The 22,634-nt window shown below is 34.6% G+C and overlaps 2 protein-coding genes across 2 annotated transcripts; both read left to right on the forward strand.

Moving 5' to 3' along the window:
- The first annotated feature begins 1,470 nt into the window (after window positions 1–1,470).
- On the forward strand, window positions 1,471–4,874 carry LOC128243568 (uncharacterized). Its single transcript, XM_052961415.1, has 3 exons — window positions 1,471–1,832; window positions 2,438–2,525; window positions 2,740–4,874. Exons 1-3 carry the CDS (start codon window positions 1,722–1,724, stop codon window positions 4,509–4,511), a joined length of 1,971 nt encoding a protein of 656 aa, XP_052817375.1. The 5' UTR covers window positions 1,471–1,721; the 3' UTR covers window positions 4,512–4,874.
- Window positions 4,875–13,092: 8,218 nt separating this feature from the next.
- Window positions 13,093–14,849, forward strand: LOC128242616 (uncharacterized). The gene is made up of 3 exons (XM_052959836.1): window positions 13,093–13,197; window positions 13,910–13,996; window positions 14,211–14,849. The coding sequence occupies exons 1-3, from the start codon at window positions 13,194–13,196 to the stop codon at window positions 14,615–14,617; spliced, it is 498 nt and encodes a 165-aa protein (XP_052815796.1). The 5' UTR covers window positions 13,093–13,193; the 3' UTR covers window positions 14,618–14,849.
- Window positions 14,850–22,634: the final 7,785 nt, after the last annotated feature.

Raw genomic sequence — 22,634 nt, forward strand, 5'->3', positions numbered from 1 at the left:
ACTTTGAGCATCACAAACAGTCTGTCTTAGAAAATTAAAGGTTTAAAACCTGATAATAAAAGGTTGTTCAGATCGAAAAACGTTATATTTTGAGGACAAGTTAGTAAATGAAACAGAAAAGGGAGTATGCGCATGAGTTTTAATATAATAAACAAGAAAAAACACTTTTAAGACAAGTTCAATAGCAAAACAATGATTTCTGTGATGTACCAGTGCAAATCCAACAATGGGAAGGAATTTCGCTTTAATGTTTTGACTACCATCTTTGGAAGCGTATGAACGCATCCAAGATCCACACTCTATTATATGGTTTTGATGAATTGTATTTTAATTAGGAGATGCTGAGTCGAAATAAGGCGATATTAAAAGTAATAAGGTTTTAAGGGATACTAAGTTCTTATTTGAACATTCCCTTTGTTCGCATATCTTTGCGCATAGCTGCACCCAGGAGGGCCGATACCGTTTCCTGTCGCGACAGGGGTCGACTGCCGACGTACGCAACCTTCGTATTGCCTTTTCTGAAAGTTTGATATGAGATTTTGGCCCACAGACTGCTAAGAATACGGGATAGTATGGATATGCAGCCGCAGTTTGACCTCGGACGTAACGAGGCAAACGATACGCAGCACAGCCCCCTCCTCCGAGTTCCCGTTTACATACACAATCATATGGATTTTGTTCAGAGCCCATGAGGGTCGTAACCGTTCAAACATGACCCTTGACACGATTGCAACTGGTTCGGTTAGGAGATACTCAGTCATTTTTACTAGATAATGTCGATTTAAGATAGAATACACTGTGGCATTAGCACGCTTCCATGATTATGTATATTAACATTTGAATTTGAAGACTTCCAAACAGTTTATCATCCTTTTATTTACGGCGTTCGACTTTTTGATAGTACACTTCCGCCAATCCTTCATCAATAATTATGTTAAAAATGCTGAACAGTCGCTTGTGCAAAGCGGTTTAACTCTAGTGTAAAAATTAAAAGGTAAAGACAATTTGTCTGAACTATGTATGGCCAACGTTTATCTGCTTCTTTCGGATAGATTCTATTACTATACGAGTATAACTCTTTTGATAAGGTAATGTTTGACGTCACGTTCACTTCTTAATTAGTGCATTCATGAGTCCAGCATTGATTCTTTAGTAAGTTTGGGTGATTAACAATATTTAATTTTACAGGTAAATACTTTCCACCCAAACATCGTCATTCTTCATTTTTTCAAAAATCGATAGTACCTTGAAAATAGTGAACAATCGAAAATGTATGTTATAGTACGTAAAACACCCTATTTATCACAAACACGTTTGTTTGTTTTGGTTTCTGATATCATTTGTTTATACATTTGATAATGGAAAACCAGAAATCTAATTTTAGAAACACGCGACAGTGTGACATTATGAAATAGACATGTAATTTTTCAACGGAATTTAAGTAGTATATATCGTTCAATACTTCTTGTTTCGTTTTCGCATATTCCATCATAAGGAGAACTTGTGTTCATATTTGACGTATGCCTTTGCTAAATCATTTATGTTTAGATATCTCTTATATTTGAGGCATACAGAATCAACTGGAAATAAATTGACATTTTCTTGGATTTATATCAGGAATATATATAATATAAGGAAATATGCAAGTAGTACACTATTAAGAGAAGTTAAAGAGCAAAACAAAGTTTTGACACTTTCTTGGATATAATAACGGATTAAAAATGGAGTATGAACAGGAGTATGAAAGGAAATATGCAATTAGTACACTTTTAAGACAAGTTAAAGAGCAAAACAAAGATTTCTGTGATGTACACGTGCAAGTTGGAACATGGGTAAGTAATTTCACTTTTATATAGTGACCACCATGAATATCGTTTTTTCACGTCATTAACATCCGAGTTTCCTCTTAAATAATCGATATAATTCTGTTGTTTTGAAAATACATTAAAACAATTTTTGGTACTGATACGCATCTAATCTACCAATTTCTATAGAAAGTATCTAGATTTTGGAAGAAACAATGTCTATGTGGTGTATCAGTCGCTTATGCAAAGAGGTATAATAAAATTATTATGTAAAGTACGTTTTATTATTATTCTTAAACCCTCTGTCATCGTGTATAGATTGCTTACATTGTTTCATCACCCTTTTCACTTGATAATGAGGTAATCTTTGACGTCAGTGTACTCTTTAGTTACTAAATGCCTGACACAATAGTCACGGAGTCGTTGATAACTTTGAACAATACTTTATACATGTTACAGATATATAACTCCCGTCTAACAGCAAAATTAATACAGACGGTACATTATCATTTAAAGTAACATAACATTTCTAACCATAGTTGCTTAAAAATATGTAGATTTAAAACAATTGTAGCTTATCAAATGTTAAATGAGTATTTTTGAATATACATTTGTGTATGGTACTTTTACAGGTCGAACGCTTCCACAGTTGCATATTAGTGGAGAGTGGATTCTTCGACAAGTTATTTCACACCAGCAAATTCCTGGAACATGTAACAGGTCCATAACATCTAATATTTTCTGAAGTCTTGAAAGTAATTTCAATATAATTGAGCTGTCTTTACGTATACGTAGGCTTTTGAATGACAATGAAAATTCAACCTGCATGCAGCAATTTTGATTAAGCTACTCTGTCTGTGCAGTTAAATGTATCGCATGTATTCCAAGAACAAAAAAAAAAACTTTCACTACTTGTTTTAACTTTCTTTTGCAGGAGTTATTGAAATTCGTGAACGAAAATCATATGTTGTACACGAAGCTATTCTGTTTCTTTACAATGTCGATCCAGTCTTAGATAAAGACAACATTGGTGAATTTATTGACATAGCAGAATTCCTCATAATACCACGTCTTAGAGCATTCTGTGTGAAATGGCTGGAACAAACCAAAAAAACAAATGCACTGATAGAAATCTGTCTTCCTTTATGCACACTCTACGATGTAGATGTTCCTTCTGTGAGTGACTATATCAGGATGAATTTAATCGAACTCATGAATGGAACTGAATTGCTAAGTATTGATAGTAACTCATTACATGATATATTGTCGGATCAATATCTGTCGTATGTTACTATGGAAACCAAATTTAACTTCTTGATGAGATGGGTAAAGGTGGATTCTTTAAATCGAAGTCAGTATTTCAAGCCATTATACGAACTAGTAGACTTCTTGAGATTAAGTCAAGCAACAATTACCTTGGCGAATCAAGATCCGTTGATTTGTTCGACAGAAATGGTTTCTAAATTGGAGTACGAACAACAACATAGTGAACCGAAAGAATTTATCGCAATGATTGCAGAATATCAAGACCTTGGCATTGAGAAAGAGATGTTTATGATCTATGATGAACATAAAACGGAGTGGTTTCGTCTGAATATCAATATGACAACCACACGAAGTAGCAAATACTTCACTAACAGAAACGATAAATCAACATTTTACCGTGTCCGCGAAGATTCGTCTAATGACACCGTGATAGAGTTATGTTCCTCTGATGGAAACATTGTTGCCCATAGTAGGGTTACTGTGGAATCATACGAAAACAAAGCGACAAACTGCAATAAAGGAATATTTGAGTCCATATGCATTAATGGAAGTACATGTGTAGCGACACGCACTGATACGTTACATGTGGAAACCCGAGTTGCGTCATCAGACTATGATCTCGAGTACCACCAACTTCATGATGAACCATTAAATCTCACAGTTAGCTGTTCAATAGATGACATACAGGTCATGCAACTCTTGATTGGCCACATAGAAACGAGTTCAGATACAACTATTCTCTATCCAATATTCTCCATGAAATTGATTGACGATGACTCTCTGACAGACATTGGATGCTTAAATTCAAACGGCGATGTGGCCATGCTTATACCATCATATTTCTCAACATCTGTCTTTATTTACAATATATGTTCGTGCTCCTTGACACAAATTGAAATTGATGAAGTGTCGCCTGAATCAAAGATTTATGGCTTACAAAACGGATTTGCCATTGCCGATGAACTTGACATTACTCTTGTCAGACATATTCAAGATTCAAATGATGTTAAACATTTCGAAGCCGTTCCTGCTTTAAACTTTGAGCTCTCGTCTGATAGTCTGATGTTTTCAATTGACAACGCAATTTATCGATATCAATACCATTCATGTGTTGAGAATTATAGATTAGATATGGCCGCCATAGAAGAAATATTACAAACAAGAACCTGCGACCCTATTAATTGGAGACAGTTGACCAGCCCTGAATTAAAAGTCGAATGTATAAAGTCTGTAATTGTTTTGGAGTTACCTAACAATATTGATCGGTGTCATTTGCATTGCCCACATTGCGAGCAACTGCCTAGAGGACGCAAAAGGAAATATTTTGAGATGTGCGAATGTACTTTTCCAAATTTTCAAATATACCAGTCTCAAATGTTTTTTAATGAACAAATCGACAGCGAGAGCGATAGCATCACCGACGGAGATGAAAGTGATTAATCATTATTATTTGATGAAACAAGATTGGGTTTTTCTTAAACATGTAGGCAAGAATAGTAGAAATAGTGCGAATAGACTGACGAAAACGAAAGAAGATCTGATCGCACACAATTAAATGATAAATAACTGGATAATCTTACTGACAGACGCTTTTAAAGTCTACTTTTTGCAACAATAACAAATGGTCAAAGTCAAATGGAAATGATGAACAAATATACAGCGCGAGGCATTCATTTCAACCATATTTTAACTCACATTGCATGTAATCATATTATAATAAATGAAAGGATTAATATCAGCGGAAAACACGCCGGAAATCACAAAAATGACAGGCTGCATGTCTTATTAAAAACAAAAAATTCATTGTCGTTATTATTTACATTATTTACTTTGACATCATGAGGCCAACAGTTCGCAGCGCCCCGCTTCGGGTTCTCGTATACAAACATATATATATGGATTTTGATGAGAACCCATGAAGGTCCTTACCGTTGAAACCGACCCTTGACACGACTGAAACCGGTCTAGTTGGAAGATACTTAGTCCTTTTAACCAGAGAGTGTTCATTAAAGATAGAATACGCTGTGGCATTAGCAGGCTCCCATGATTCCATAAATTCACATTGAAAATTAGAGGAATACCAAATTCATGTTATCATCACCGGAGGACGGCTTTTTCATATTGAAACAATTCCGCCAATCTTTCATCATTAATCATGTTTTAAATGTTGAACTGTCGCTTGTGCAAAGCTGCATAACTTTAGTATAAAAATATTAAAGTTAAGACAACTTATCTTTACTAAGAACGGCCATTTTTTATAGTAGATTGCTTCCTTAGGATAAATTGTATTATAACTATTTTGATAAGGTAAAGTCTGATGTCAGTTCACTAATTCAAGTGATTTAAAGTGTCCAGCATTGATTTCTTTTGGGTGATAAACAATATTTAACTTTACAGGTAAAAACCTGTAAAATCCAAAATTCAAAATAAATACAGATGATACATACGAAACTGTTTTAATATATTTTTCTCAAAAGTCGTCCTTTATTTTTAAAAGCGGTGGTAACTAGATGATGAAAATAGTGAACACTTAAATAATTGTATTTCTTCCTAATTTTAATGTCTAGTAAATTAAATAAAAGCCATAACAGTGGGTGTTAAGTGCATAAAAACACGCTAGATAACAGTTTTGTTTATTTTCATTTCTGATATCGCTTCTGTATACATTCAAAAAACAACAGTAATCTAATTTTAAAAACACGCGATAGTTTGATGTTATTAAATATACATGTAGTTTTATAATGGAATTTAAGTAATATATATATATATATATTTGGTTCAATACTTCTTGTTACGTTTTCGCATGTGCCATCATAAGGAGAAATTGTGTTCATATTTGACGTACATAACCTTTGTTAAATCATTCATGTTAAGATATTTCTAGTATTTTAGGGAATACAGAATTGAATGAACATGGATTGATCATTTCTGGAAAGTAATAACGGTTAAAGAAGAATGGAGTATGAAGAAGAGTATGAAAGGAAATATATGATAGTACATTATTAAGACAAGTAAAAGAGCAAACCAAAGATTTTTGTGATGTACCCGTGCAAGTTGGAACATGGGTAGGTAATTTCGCTTTAATATAGTGACCACCATAATTGTCGTGTTTTTTCACGTCATAAACATCAAGGTTTTCTTTCAATTAATCGATATTTGTAATTTGGAAATTACATTTTGCATTTTTGATGTCTATTATCTAAATGTTACCATCTTTTCTTGGTACTGATTCATGTCTTATCAGCCAGATGTGAGCAAGTCCTATAGAAACTATCTAGAGTTTGAAGATACAATGTCTATGTGGGGTTTCAGTCACTTTTGCAAAGACGTATATATATGTCTAAGTACGTTTTAAGATTATATTTCAGTACTCTGTCATCGTTTATCGATTGCTAACGTTGGTTCATCACCTTTTTCATTTGATATATAGGTAATGTTTGACGTCAGTGTACTCCTAAATCACTGAATGCCTGACAGAATAGCCATTGAGTCGTTGATAAATTTAAACAAGAATCTGTCATCGTTAACTTTATTGATTGCTATCTTTGTTTCATCAATTTTTCATTTGATATTGAGTTATTTTACGTCAGCAGCGTACAACTAAATCACTGGATTCATACCATATAAATCATTGAGTCGTTGATAAGATTGAACGATACTTTATACCTGATTTTGCAAATATATATTTTCCCGTCCAATATCGCAATCATTACAGTTGGCAAAATGGTATTTACAATAGCAAAACTTTGCTTAGAAATATGTAAATCTAAAAATCTAAAAATAAATGTTGCTTATCAATTGTGATATGAGTATAGTAGTTTTAACATATTTGTATTTTGATCTGCCTTCCTTTATGCACACTCTACGATCTAGACGTTCCTTCTGTCAGTGACTATATCAAGAAGAACTTAATTGATTTCATGAATGGAAATGAATTGCTAAACAATGATGTAAACTCATTACAGTATTTATTGTCAGATCAATATTTGTCGTATGTTTCTATGGAAACCAAATTTAAATTCTTGATGAGATGGGTAAAGGTGGATTCTTTAAATCTAAGTCAGTATTTCGAGCTATTATGCAAATTAGTAGACTTCTTGAGATTAAGTCAAGCAACAATTACCCTGGCGAAAGAAGATCCTTTGAGTGGCTTAACAAAAATAGTTTCTAAATTGGAAAACGAACGAAAACATAACGAACCAAAATAATGTATTGCAATGGTTGCAGAATATCAAGCTCTCGGCATTGAGATAGAGATGGTAATGATCTATGATGAACATAAAAAGGAGTGGTTTCGTCTGAATATCAATATCACATCCACACAAAGAAGCAAATACTTCACTAACAGTAACGATAAATCAACGTTTTACCATGTCCGGGAGAATTGGTCTAATGACACTGTGATAGAGTTATGTTCCTCTGATGGAAACATTGTTGTCCATAGTAGGGTCACTGTGGAATCATTCGCGGACAAATCGACAAACTGCAGTGATGGATTATTTGACACCATATGCATTAATGGAAGTACATGTGTAGCGAAACGCATTGATACAGTGCATGTGGAAAATAGAGTGGCGGCATCAGACTATGATCTCGAGTACCACTAACTCCATGATGTGCCATTAGATTTCGCATTTGACTGTTCAATAGATGACATACAGGTCATGCAACTCTTGATTGGCCACATAGAAACGAGTTCAGATACAACTATTCTCTATCCAATATTCTCCATGAAATTGATTGACGATGACTCTCTGACAGACATTGGGTGCTTAAATTCAAACGGCGATGTGGCCATGCTTATACCATCATATTTCTCAACATCTGTCTTTATTTACAATATATGTTCGTGCTCCTTGACACAAATTGAAATTGATGAAGTGTCGCCTGAATCAAAGATTTATGGCTAACAAAACGGATTTGCCATTGCCGATGAACTTGACATTACTCTTGTCAGACATATTCAAGATTCAAATGATGTTAAACATTTCGAAGCCGTTCCTGCTTTAAACTTTGAGCTCAACAATGATGTAAACTCATTACAGTATTTATTGTCAGATCAATATTTGTCGTATGTTTCTATGGAAACCAAATTTAAATTCTTGATGAGATGGGTAAAGGTGGATTCTTTAAATCTAAGTCAGTATTTCGAGCTATTATGCAAATTAGTAGACTTCTTGAGATTAAGTCAAGCAACAATTACCTTGGCGAATCAAGATCCTTTGAGTGGCTTAACAAAAATAGTTTCTAAATTGGAAAACGAACGAAAACATAACGAACCAAAATAATGTATTGCAATGGTTGCAGAATATCAAGCTCTCGGCATTGAGATAGAGATGGTAATGATCTATGATGAACATAAAAAGGAGTGGTTTCGTCTGAATATCAATATCACATCCACACAAAGAAGCAAATACTTCACTAACAGTAACGATAAATCAACGTTTTACCATGTCCGGGAGAATTGGTCTAATGACACTGTGATAGAGTTATGTTCCACTGATGGAAACATTGTTGTCCATAGTAGGGTCACTGTGGAATCATTCGCAGACAAATCGACAAACTGCAGTGATGGATTATTTGACACCATATGCATTAATGGAAGTACATGTGTAGCGAAACGCATTGATACAGTGCATGTGGAAAATAGAGTGGCGGCATCAGACTATGATCTCGAGTACCACTAACTCCATGATGTGCCATTAGATTTCGCATTTGACTGTTCAATAGATGACATACAGGTCATGCAACTCTTGATTGGCCACATAGAAACGAGTTCAGATACAACTATTCTCTATCCAATATTCTCCATGAAATTGATTGACGATGACTCTCTGACAGACATTGGATGCTTAAATTCAAACGGCGATGTGGCCATGCTTATACCATCATATTTCTCAACATCTGTCTTTATTTACAATATATGTTCGTGCTCCTTGACACAAATTGAAATTGATGAAGTGTCGCCTGAATCAAAGATTTATGGCTAACAAAACGGATTTGCCATTGCCGATGAACTTGACATTACTCTTGTCAGACATACTCAAGATTCAAATGATGTTTAACATTTCGAAGCCGTTCCTGCTTTAGACTTTGAGCTCTCGTCTGATAGTCTGATGTTTTCAATTGACAACGCAATTTATCGATATCAATACCATTCATGTGTGGAGAATAATAGATTAGATATGGCCGCCATAGAAGAAATATTACAAACAAGAGTCTGTGACCCTATTAATTGGAGACAGTTGACCAGCCCTGAATTAAAGTCGAATGTATAAAGTCTGTAATTGTTTTGAAGTTACTTAACAATATTGATCGGTGCCATTTGCATTGCCCACATTGCGAGCAACTGCCTAGAGGACGCAAAAGAAAATATTTTGATATGTGCGAATGTATTTTTCCAAACTGTCAAATCTTCCTGTCTCAAATGTTGTCAAATAAACAAAGCGACATCGAAAGCGAAATCATCATCGACCCGACGGAGATGAAAGTGACTTATCATAATTTGCCGATTTTGCACGGGGAAACAAGATGTCTGTGTTTTCTTATACGTGTAGACAAGAACAGTCGAAATTGTGCTAATACACTGACGAGAACGAACGAAGATCTGATCACACACAATTACAGAATATAAAATGGACAATCTAACTGACAGACAAATGGTCAAATGAAAATGACGAACAGATGTATGCAGCGAGACGCATTGCTTAGAATCATATCTAATCTAACTTTGCATAAAATCATATTTTGATAAATGTAAGGATATAAAAATCAACGGAAAACACGACGGAAATCACGTTAAAATTAATTCTGACCCTTAATCTGTACTTGCATAATATTCATCATAAAATTGTTACATGTATTCAACTTGTTTGTGCATTTTTCTGGTTTCTAAAGATAACGCGTACCCTATTTAGGTGTATTGATTAGATGCTGTTATCCGATTTCAAAGAAATACTTAATCTATAGACAGGATACCAGTCTTATTACATAGATATAATGCATTGTCGTTATAAGTTATTCCCGATGACATAAGCAATGCATATAACATTTTAAATAGTATTGTTCATATACTGTTTACATGTTTGCATATAATGTGGAGCATTCTAAAATGGGATCTACTGGGACAAGTTTTATAGACTGAAATGTAACCAAGTCTCAATAGACACATAACTATTGTCGAAAGCCTTTTATAAATGGAAGGGATTATCCAGTTTACTCATTATGCTTTATGCCATTTCAATTTTTCTGCTACTTAAGTGAATTTGATGTAAGTTTTTTTTTTTATTTTAAAGACTTAGTGTATTTTGTATCTTGATAAAAACGAAGGTGTTAAAATATTATTTTGTTAAACGTTAATTTTATTTGTGCGCAGTTTTTATGTTTTTTGATTCTGAAATTTTATATGATTTCCCTTTAAAATTGTCTAAATATTAGGCATTGAAATCAACATTAGGCATTCAGTTAATCAACTCTTCAAAGTATGTGTCGATTCATTTGTATTAAAATGTTAAACATTTAATAGAAAAATGAAAACATATTTGTGTCAAAATGTTAAACATTTAATAGAAAAATGAAAACATATTTGGCGCTATTCAGTGTTGTTTTACATTGACAATGTCGTCCGCATAACAATGTTGACATTTTCAAAAATTGAAGCGGGGAACCAAATTTAGTAGAACTTTTTCATAAGCCAAGGGTCGTTGTTTTATACTTACTTATCCGTTCACTTAATGCGTACTTGAGGGAATATTATACTAATAATCGTTTCCTCTATATTTCATTCTAAGCCTGGTCATCTTCAAATAAGTTAAGAGGTATTTGTAGATTTGAACGTTAACATAACCCCTGTCTTTTCAGAATAGATACGCACGGGTTAGTATAGATATACATACGTCGAAAATCTATGAGGCTAGGAAATACCAGAACGTATTTAAAGGTATCCGATACAAAATAATGCAATGTATAGATGCCTGGGCAGCCCGTTTCATCTCGGTTTCATTTAGTAGGGGTTTTATATTACAATAATTGAAGGTTATGTCAGAATGGTTATAATATGAAATTGCACACACACTCTTTTGGCATTGAATGATTGTACAGGAATAAACAAATCTAAAGAAAAGTTACTGAAAAAAATAAAAAAAATAATTACGGCATTTTAATATTGCTCCCTAAAACAAGTGATATTTGGATTTACTGCGGCATTGTTGAAGACTTTTTAAAAAATATAAATTCTCCTATTTAGTCATACTTTAACAGATAATGTCATCTGATGTTAAAAAAATAAGATATTTATAGACACGATTTTAATAAGTTCTAATTTTTAACCATTCCGATACAATGGCCTGTCCCTATAGTTTTCCAAATGAGATAAGAAACACATCTTACTATTGAAATTTAATTGACGAGTATGTTTCAAAGATATCACATTACTAACTTGTCTGCTCGTACATAAAGCAAGTATTGTCATATGAAACGAATGTCTATGCGTACTTAATTGTAGATATATTACATCGAAATCTGTCTGGTCTGGTTTTTGGTCGATTATGAATGTTCGATTGTTAACAGTATAAATAGCGGACATACGCGCACTGGTGGACTTCGATGCAAGGCGATCCCAGGCTCTGTTTACAGACATAGTCTTATAATTGATCTGATATGGCATGTTTTGATCCCTAAATTTTGGGCATTCATTAATTAAAGTGACACTCATATCTAAAATCAATACATACACATGTTACACACATAACTTGTGAGTGACCTTTAATTTTTTACTTAATAGTGCATTTCTGGGAAGGTATAAATTACTGATTGCAACCGTGTATTAAATAGCTGAAAACGCACACATATTAAATGACTGATGGATCCATATGATGTACAGTGAACCACTACCGTCTTATATGGTAGAAATACCATGTACAGTTGGCCTGCCCTGAATTTAAAGTCGAATATATAAAGTATGTAATTGTTTCGGAGTAAATTACACATATAGATTGGTGTCATTCGCATTGCCCATATTGTACGCAACTGCCCAGAGGACGAAAAAGGAAATAAATTGATATGTATGGATGTTTTTTACCCAACGTTCAAATCTACCAGTCTCAAATGTTGTCAGATAAACAAAAGTGACATGAAAGTGATGATATCAATGGCGGACAGGAAAGTGACCTATTCCAACTTAGTTAATGCTGTTGTTGGACATTGCAATAAGATGTCTTGTTTTCCTATGCATGTAGTTAAGACTACAAACCGGTACAAAGATGTACTCTACCACAAATTAATGTGAAAAGGGCAATCTAATGGACGGTTTTAAAGTGTAATGTTTAGCGCCAAGAACAAATGGTCAAACGAAAATGACAGCCACATATATTCAGCGAGATTCATCCATAAGAACTATACCTAAACTCAGAAATTAAATCAATATACTTATTTAAATAAATAGGAACTGTTAAAGTTTACTGGAAAACACGACAGAAATCACAATTTTAAACAGAAACATGAATAATTATCTTGCATAGGATTTTGTCATAGAAATGCTGTTTCTATTCATCTTTAAACATTAACTTTGTGCCTATGGTTAATGTTTTCTGAAAATATTGTGTTCAATATTTAAAGGTATTAAACCGATACTGTTATCTGATTTAAAAAAATACGTTATTTTTAGATAAGTAGGGAATCCCATCAAAAAACATTAAAGCAATACTAAAATACCTTGTCGTCATTATTTATGTCCGCTGACATATGCAACCCATATTACATTTTCTTTAATACGATTTCCAGAATATTTACATGTATGTTTACATATGAAGCCATCATATCATGTTTCGTTTTCGCATGATGTAACATGAACAAATTTTAAGTGCATATGTTTTGTATTTGACCTGTGTTTATCAATTCTGTCATGATGCCAGTAGCATTGAAGGTTATGGATAAGTCATTTGATTTTAGGTGACACTTGCGTGGCGTTTAAATACGTATCACGTTTAAGGATATACACTTTTTCAATGAAAAAGGAATGGAGTATGAAGAGGAGTATGAAAAGACATATACAAGTGGTACACTTTTAAGACAGCTGAAATAACAAAACAAACATTTCTGTGATGTATCCGTGAAAGATGGAACATGGGTATGTACTCTCGCTTTATATTATGACTACCACAAATATCATGATTTTTAAGAAATATACTCTTACGTTTTTGACTAAGTTTCTTTCTTATTTTCTCGAATTATATAATACATTTTACACTTAATATTGAAAAAACAACAACATATTTTTAATAGTCTATTTTGTCCTCTTTGCCAATCAATGTTTCAAGATAAGTGGACTACTTGAGAAATTAAGACACGTCAAATCTACAAAATGTGAAATAATTCGATGAAAATACCGATATATTTGAAGAAGTAACGTTTTAAATGCTGTACCATTCGCTTTATCATATGGCTACAACTCGAATATGACAATGTAAAAGGTTAGAAAATGAAACTACAGCTACATATTTTGAATTAAGAACTCTTTCATCGTGTACCGACTGCTTACATTGTTTCATCTCTTTTTTCATTTAATGTTGTGGTAATGTTTGACGCCACTAAACTTTTTAATCACTGAATTTCTGACTGAGAAAGGATTGAATCTTTAAAAAAATAGAACGATAATTTATAATTGATTTAACAGATATACATTTTCTCAGCAAGCATGAATTTATATTCAGGTGGTAGTTAGCACTTTTGATTTAAATTGCTTTTTACAACATATTTGCTTACAAAATATTTACATTTGAAAAAAACATGTTTGTTATCAAATGGGAAATAATAAGTTTTAAAAAGATGCCTTTTTACAGGTGAAACGATTCCATATGTGCATATTAGTGGAGAGTGGATTCTTCGACACGTTATTCCACACCAGCGAATTCCTAGAACAACAACAGGTATGAAATATATTCAAACACGTGATCTAATTGAGCTCTCTGCATCTAGTGATCTGAATGCAAATTCACACTGTATTCACCACTTTAAAAAACGCATGCCGTACGCGTATATGATTAAAATATAATTTAGAAACGATTCTATATTTGCATTTGAATATATCGCCCATTAGAATATATATGTATCAATTAAACTGTCCATGTCCTTTCTTTGCAGAAGTCGCTGAAATTCGTAAAAGAAGATCAAAGATTGTTGATGAGGCTATTATGTTTCTTTATAATGTAGAACCTGACTTGGATGAAGGCAACATTGAATTTTTAGACATTGCAGAGTTTCTCATGATACCACGTCTCAAAGCCTTCTGTGTGAAATGGCTTGAGCAAACCAAAAAGTCGAATGCACTGATAGCAGTATGTCTGCATTTATGCACTCTCTATGGTGTATACGTTCCTTCTGTCACTGATTATATAAGGCAGAATTTATGCGAACTTTTGAATGGAACTGAACTACTAAACGTTGAGGCAATTTCATTACATAGTTTATTGCCTGATAAATATCTGTCGTATGTTTCAATGGAAACCAAATTTAACCTTTTGATAAAATGGGTACAGGTCGTTTCTTAAAATCGATTCTAGTATTTCTAGTCATTGTGCACAATGGTGGATTTCTGGAAACTAAATCATGAAACAATAACCTTGGCGAAACAAGATCCGTTGATTGGTTTGACAGAAAAAGTTTTGAAATTTGAATATGAACAAAAACATAGCGAACCAATGATTGTACAATATCAAAATGGCACCAATGACAGAGAAGAGATGATAATACTTGATGAAAGTAAGGAGGATTGGTTTCGTGTCCTCGAAGATTCGTCTAATGACACCGTGATAGAGTTGTATTCGTCTGATGGGAATCTTGTTACCATTTGTAGTGTATCTGTACAATCAGGGGAGGACAATGTAACAACCTGCAGTGATGAAATATTCGAGTCGCTGTATATAGATGGAGCTACATGTGTTGCGACACGCATTGATACAATAGAGATGGAAAAAAGTGTTGCGGAATCAGGCGGGATCACGAGTACCACCAACTCCATGATAAGCCATTAGATCTTACTGATCCAAAAAAGGATATACAGGTCATGCATCTCTTGATTGGTGACATTAAAACGAATTCAGACACGACTAGTCTCTATCCAGAATTGTCCATGAAATTTGATGGCGGTGACTTTTTGATATGCCCTAGTTGCGCATATTCACACGGCAATGCGGCTATGCTTATATCAAAAGATTCCTCGACATCTGTCTTTATTTACAATATAGGTTCATGCTCCTTGAAAAGAATTGAAAACGTTGAAGTATCGCAATAAGCATCGTTTTATGGCTGTCAAAATGGATTTGCAATCGCTGATGAGAAAGACATTACGCTGATAAAAAACACTCATGATGTCCAACATATTGAAACCGTTCATGCTGTAGAACTTGAGATATCGACAGAGAGAAGTATATTTGTAATTGACAATGCAATGTATCGATGTCAATACCGTTCATGTGCGTACAATTACACATTAGAAATGGTCCCTATCGTAGAGATCGAACGAACAAGAAGGAATGAACCTATATCCTGGACACAGATGACCAGCCCTGAATTAAAAATCGGAAATATACAGTCTATAATTGTTTTGGAGTTACCTAAAAATATCGGTCTGTGCAATTTGCATTGCCCACATTTTGAGCCACTCCTTAGAGGTCGGAAAAGAAAATACTTTGAAATAAACGAGTGTGTTTCGACACACTGTCAAATCAGCCAGTCTCAAATGTTGTAAGATGCACAAAGTGATAGCAAATGCGATGATCTCACCGACGAAGAGGAAAGTTACCAGTCATAAATTGCATTTTTATGACGGTGCAGCAGGATGTCTGGTTCTCTTATGCATTGGAGCAAGACAACGAACCCGATAAGATTAAGTAATCATAGTGGTAATAAACTGACGAGAACGAACGGAAGTTTACAAACGCATTTACATGAAATAGCATGGACACTCTAGATAATAGACGATTTAAGTATTTTTGTTTGGCAACAAGAAAAATTTGCCATAAAAAAGGCAATCACATCTATTCAGCTAGACGCATTTAAAAGAACCATACCTTAATTGTAAAAAAAAATCAATTTGTTTGAGGTTTAAATGGTTTCACATAGACTTGACTAATCGTCTACACCTGCTTAATACTTCATCATAAAATTGCAACATGTATTCATCTTATTCGTGACTTCTGTGTATGTTTTTCTGAAAATAAACAAAATATCTATATTTAAACTTTTTGCTACTGAGCTTGTTTCTGTAGTTTTTCATATAAGTATGGAACAACAGCACAAAATTAAACCTATATTGCCCTCACTAAGTTAAATGCAATTGATCGACGAAAAATGTGTGTACTATTTTCAAATTATAACATAATGGACTTATGACATGTCGAAGTAGTCGCACAATCACCATATTACCATTTCAATGATAAGTGCATTCTAGTTCATCGCAGAGTGGTTTTACAGTTGATATAGATGATTCACATAACTGTCATTGCATTTGTCGTAAAAGAATTAAAAATTTGATCTATATATTCACAGAACACATTATATGTCAAAAAACTTGAATGAAGTATATGTGTCCTTTCCCATCACTTTTTGCATGGATGTTTGGATTGCAACAAAAAAACGACGCAAAATGTTGTTTTCTTGCGCAAAACATCAATATCTTCTCTTTTAGTACTTATTGGGACCATATGATCCATACATACCAATCATATAGTCATGTCACTAGTGATACAGCAATAGAAGGTTCAGAACGGAATATCGTTTTGCGTATTTATTTTTCGGATATTGAAATGTATCAATGTTCCGGCAACATATTGTTTTTGAATTTAGAACCAAAAGTACGATGTTTTTCATTGGTGTCATTTGATCTCTTTGGTCACCCAATTTCGATCAATACCTTATTTTTAGCTCTTTTGTACTATTTTCTCGCTTTCGTAACCTCTTTGCGACGCATGTTTAGAAAACCAAAACGGAAAAGACAAATACAAGTCAAAAACGATATTTCTACTACTATTTCGGTCACATGGACTAAGCTTTCCGCTTTAAAATGCGGATGCGGACCACAAACGCACAACACGGATACTGATTGAGTTCACAATAAATACTTTAAGTGTTACTAAAGGTTTGATACTTCAGACAAAGTCATATCATTTTTTTATCGGAATCGTAAACTTTATACTGATTGCAATAAAATCATTATGTAATACATGATATGAAACTAATACTAATTATTTGAATTACATAGCGACCATATCTGCATTTGATTATTATTTTCACTCTATGAACATTCGTTCAAATTGTTATCTCAACCAACTCATTTCCGATACCGTTCTGTATCTATCAATACTTTACTGTCAAGCTCAGGATCATGTTCATAATTTGAATGTACTAAGTATGACCCAAGTCTTTAATTTTATCGTTATTTGTAACACACGAGACAAAATCAATTGTATCTATATCATGCATATTAACACAATGTGTTTTCGGTATCGTCAAGCCATAAGTCCCGCCCGCTCCTGGGCGAAAGTAGACCAATTATTGTGGTTTCTTTTCATCTTGTCATCTCCCAATTTCGATAATGGTGCCCCCAACCAACTAATGAGGCAAAGTTATGACTTAAACACAGCATCTTGCTTCCGACCTAGATGCAGATTTGCACAATGGGTGTCAAAAATGCTTCAATTCGCAACCTTATAGGCTCTGTCTGTCCGTCAACCGTCCTTTCGGTAGTTCAACAATCGCGTCAGGTCGCCGCTTCGGTGGATGGTTCGCGTGCCCGCTGTGGGACGTGAGCAGTTTTCAGAATTTAAGAATCTCTTTTATCGGTATCCAAAAAACTATGTTACTTAAATGCTTCTAGATGTGTGTACAGAAGGATTTCGGTTGAATTATACCGGCCCAAGATTAGGAATGGAATGCAAAAACCTATTGACGGCTTAAACTCATTTTTCGGGAACTCTTAGCAAAATAAACAAAGAAAAATCACGAAACCGCCTTTAGCTAATTTTCGTACTTCCCCAATAGGCATTATTGCCAAGTCTAGTTGGTGTTTCGCTTACTAACGCACTTGTCTTACCCCAAAGGTAAAAGCGTAAACGATGGGATTGACCATAGTCTTTGTTTTGTTAAATTTGCTTTGTTTGACACCGTAGCGGACATGCTATTAAATCTTGGGGAAGGTGCATTAATGGCAAAGCGTGACTTAAAATCAGCATTTAGATTAGTAAATCTAAGCAAGCAGGCTTCCACTTGCTTGGTATTAAACTCGATCACAACTTTAACTACGACAAATGTTTATGTTTTCTCTGCAGCCACGCCTCTTCTTTATTCGAACATTTTTCAACATTTTTATATTGGGCAGTATCCGATGCTTCTGGCTAAGACACAATTTATCAGTTTTTGGACCACTTTATTTTCGCTGGACCTGCGAATTCCAACCATTGCAAGGAACTCTTGGATAATTTTCGATTGATTTGTAATACGCTCGGTGTCCTTATTGCCGAAGAAAATTATGTAGGCCAAGTAATAATAACAATTGACACGATACTTAGAAAATAAAGTTCAATTGCGAGAATTACGGTCCTTGGCAGGGAAATTAAATTTTGCCCCTCAGGCAGTGCGTGGCGCGCATGCCTTTATTCGCCGGTTTTACGACGCAATGTCCAATGCTAAAGGAATACGCTTTTATATCCGACTAAGAGTCTCATTAAGGAAGATATTTTGCTAAGGCTCAATTTTCCCTCAAATGTTAATGGTAGGATTAGAATCCTAGAATCAATTTGGCATTCGAGTGAATCTTTGCAATGGTGGAGTGATAGCGCAAGGGCAGTAGGCTTAGGTGCAGCCTGTCAATGCGAGGTCGATGGGCTTTCTTAGAATGGTCCGCGTCATAAAAAAAGACACATTTGTTAAAATAATTGCCTTTCCTAGAGCTGGTCCCGGTCTTATTGGCTGTTTATTTATGGAGTAAACATATTTGCGAATAAAAAACTAGTCATGTGGTCAGACAATCTCGGCCTTGTGCATATTTTTAATAAGCAAACTGTTTAATCGAAACCAGTAATGCAACTCCTCAGACCTTTTATATTGTGTATACTATAAAACAACATCACGTTCAAAGCTCGCCACATATCCACCAAACTTAATGTAAATGTGTGATTCTATTTCTCGTATGCGCTGTGACAAGTTCCGGCAAGCGGCACCAGAGGCGAACCAGTTCCCAGATCCAATCCCTCAGACGTTCTTGTCAGTGATTTACTCGACGAAGCTGATATAGTGTTAAATGACTCCAGTTCCATTAATACGATATTGTCATACATGCAAGGCATTAGTGCATTCTTATAGTTCCGGTGCGCGCATCAGTTTATAGAACCACATAGTTCCATTAATTTCCTTTTTATTATTACAGAGCACAACACGACACGCTTCCACTAGTTACCAATGCAAACTCTGGACGTATTGGACCCAACGTCCAGTTTTATAGTTTTAAAGTTACTAGACGGAATGAAATGGCTGTGTAACCGCAAGGACTCTCGCTTACCTATCCACTGGCTTTATCGTCGTCTTTTCTGGGGGTTTTGCGGGTTGGGGAACCTACAGTCACAAAGGAAAATTCACAAGACAAAATAATATCGATGAGCGACGTTTCTGTTTGCAAGAATCTTGTTCAAATAAGTCTCCGCTTTTCAAATCTCAGCAGTGCTTTAAAAATCTCCCCACTGCACTTAGGCCTTAATTACGCTTGATTTAGCTCTCATAGCTTTCGAATTGGGGCTACAACTTCTGCAGCCCTAAAAGTGGTTTCCCTGGATGAACTAAAGCTCGCCGGAAGGTGGCACTCTGACTCTACATACGCCCGAATATGGTTTCCGTTCCTAGAATACTAGTTAAATTTGTCCATCAGAACATGCCCGGTATTATCATTGTTTGGTCTCAGATATTGCCAAGAATGTCATGGCACCAAAGTACAAATTTATCTGCAAAAGACAAGGCAAGGAAAAAAATAAATAGCTATGCAGCACTACTGGTTTTGAACATGGAGGCAGGTACATCAAGTAATGTGACATAAAGCTAGGCGCTTCTCGAGTGTTTTCTGATAGGGTACATCTTTCCGAATAAGGTAACAGTCTTGTCCTTAATCACATCTCGTCTAGACTCGGTTATTTTAATACACGTGGCAAAACAGTATATATACCCCCCCATAATAAGTTTTTAACCCAGTCCAGGGACAGTCTGGTATGGTCCCAAGATGAATATATACTTAATATGGTGTTACATTTGGAGTAGCGCTCAAGTCCCTACAGGAAAGTGGACTCTGGACTAAATCAAATGGTGTTCGCAGCTGGGCAAACTGTTATTTATTAATTGATGGTGTGCAAGGGACTTTTTGTAAATCGTCTTCAAACAACACTAATATTATTAAATAAGGAATTAATTTTTGGGTATAAATTCTTGTCGTTTCGGGTTATTTTTGGCGGTGAACCTTTGCTTCGCGCAGATTCAATTGGCACGGTGGCGATTTATATTTGATCAATTCTTAAAATATAAAATACGACTAGGCAGTTCAGTACCGCTGTTACCAGGGTCTATCTGATGATGGTGTTTAGTGTACAATACGGTGCGTCTTGAAAGGGTCTAAATGGTGACTCTAGGACTTGATAAGGACGAAAGGTTTTCAACCACTGCGTATCCCACCATTAACATTAGCCGTGCAAGTTTAATAAAGACTAAAATATATTGAACTCAATAATACACAGTCAATAGCGGTTACATGTCTGCCCGAAGTAGAAGAGTGTTCTATAAACAGAATGGAATTTGGATAAGGGTATCAAAAGATATGTGCAAATAGGTATATAGGTGGAACGAGTACAAGAACAAAATAAAGATTTATGTAATGTACCCTCGCAAGTTGGACCATGTGTATGTACTTTCGTTTTTATCATGTATTTGTAGTGAATACCGTGTGTGTTAACGTTAAATTAAAAAAAATAATAAAATTTTATTAGTAACAAGGTGGATAACTAAACGCTCATGCTCCTTAGTAGGTAAGACTTTTTTTCGTATTGCATATATTTTTTTTTCTTTATGAAATAATTGACTGTACTAAACTAAGTATTATTACCTGAAAATATCACTTTCCAAGGTTGCTTTCATGGCCTTTACAACATAGCAGGTGTTTTCCTTTAAATTTAACCGCTCAAGATAAGTATGTTTGCCACCCCAAGCTTGATGAGTAAAGTGCAAGATCGCGCCGATTCTTGTAACTTTTACTGTTTGCCTTATCAATTAAGCGCCTTTAATTATATACTTAAATTAAAACTGAATATTTGGTATCGTCAAAAAGGTATTTTAGAGGATTTTATTGATGTCAACAACTATAAATTATACGCGCCATGACGTCCCAACACATTTTAGTGAAATGTACAAAAAAGCGCTTTCTATGTCAATGTTTATAAACCTGGATTATTTAAGGTATGCAAGAAAAAATTCAGCATATGTGTCCTGCCATGATCGAAGGTCAAGTAGTTGTCTGTGATCTTATATATGGAAGAATTCAATCAGAATAAAAGTTTAATCTACATATGATAATGCAAACACTTCACTAAAACGAACGAAAAATCAACGTTCTTTCGTGTCCAAGAAACTGTTTCCAACGAAAGGGTAATAGAGTTGTGCTTAGCTCATGGAAGAATTATTGACTATTATAGAAAAATTAATGTAAAATCACACGAGAACAAAGATAAAAGTTGCATAAATGGACTTTTGATTTGCATCAATGACAGAACATGAGTTGCGACCCGCTTTTTAACAGCGGAAATAGAAAAACAAGATAGGACACATGACTACAATCGCGAATCTCGCCAGAGAATGATGAGTTATCGGAAACGGGAGAAATAACTTTAATTCAACGTTCGATTGGTTATACTGAAATAAATTCAGAAACAACTGTTCTTTATCCAATGTTTTCAATGAAATCTGTTGACGATAAGTATTTTATAGACACTTACATCTGCTTGAACGCAAACGGCATGCTTATGTCAACATTTTCCTCTACGTCTGTCTTCATTTACTATACAAACTTATGTGCCTCAAGACAAATTGAAACTCTGAAGTATTATCAGTATTGATTTGTGATTGTCGAAACGGATTTGCCATTCCTGATGAATTTGATGAAACCCTGATCAGAAATCCCCATGATATGAGTGGTATTTAACATTTTGAATCCGCTCTTGCCGTAGACTTTGAGTATGCGTCTGATAAGAAGGTGTTTGCTATTGATGATAATATTTATCGATATCAAAACCTTTCATGTACGAAAAGATATATATAAGATATAGCAGGCACAAATGAAATTGACCGATCAACATGTTGTACTTTTGTAACATGGCACCAAGTCCTGAATTAAAAGTCGAATATATAATCTCAGTGATTGTGTTTGAATGACCTAAAATGGCGACCGGTGCCAATGTGCCATTGTCAAATAAACAAAAAGAATGCGAAAGGAATTACAGCATCGACGGAGACTGCTAAAGTTGCTTATTTTAATGGTGC

This window comes from Mya arenaria, chromosome 8 (assembly GCF_026914265.1).
Source record: "Mya arenaria isolate MELC-2E11 chromosome 8, ASM2691426v1".
NCBI classification, from domain to species: Eukaryota; Metazoa; Mollusca; class Bivalvia; order Myida; family Myidae; genus Mya; species Mya arenaria.

Bases quoted from the DNA above. Each gene is read 5' to 3' on its own strand.
- LOC128243568 (XM_052961415.1), top strand. From the start codon at position 1,722: ATGGAGTATGAACAGGAGTATGAAAGGAAATATGCAATTAGTACACTT. The intron at 1,833-2,437 runs GTAAGTAATTTC...GTACTTTTACAG, and splicing joins ACGTGCAAGTTGGAACATGG to GTCGAACGCTTCCACAGTTG. The intron at 2,526-2,739 runs GTCCATAACATC...TTTCTTTTGCAG, and splicing joins ATTCCTGGAACATGTAACAG to GAGTTATTGAAATTCGTGAA.
- LOC128242616 (XM_052959836.1), top strand. The intron at 13,997-14,210 runs GTATGAAATATA...CTTTCTTTGCAG, and splicing joins AATTCCTAGAACAACAACAG to AAGTCGCTGAAATTCGTAAA.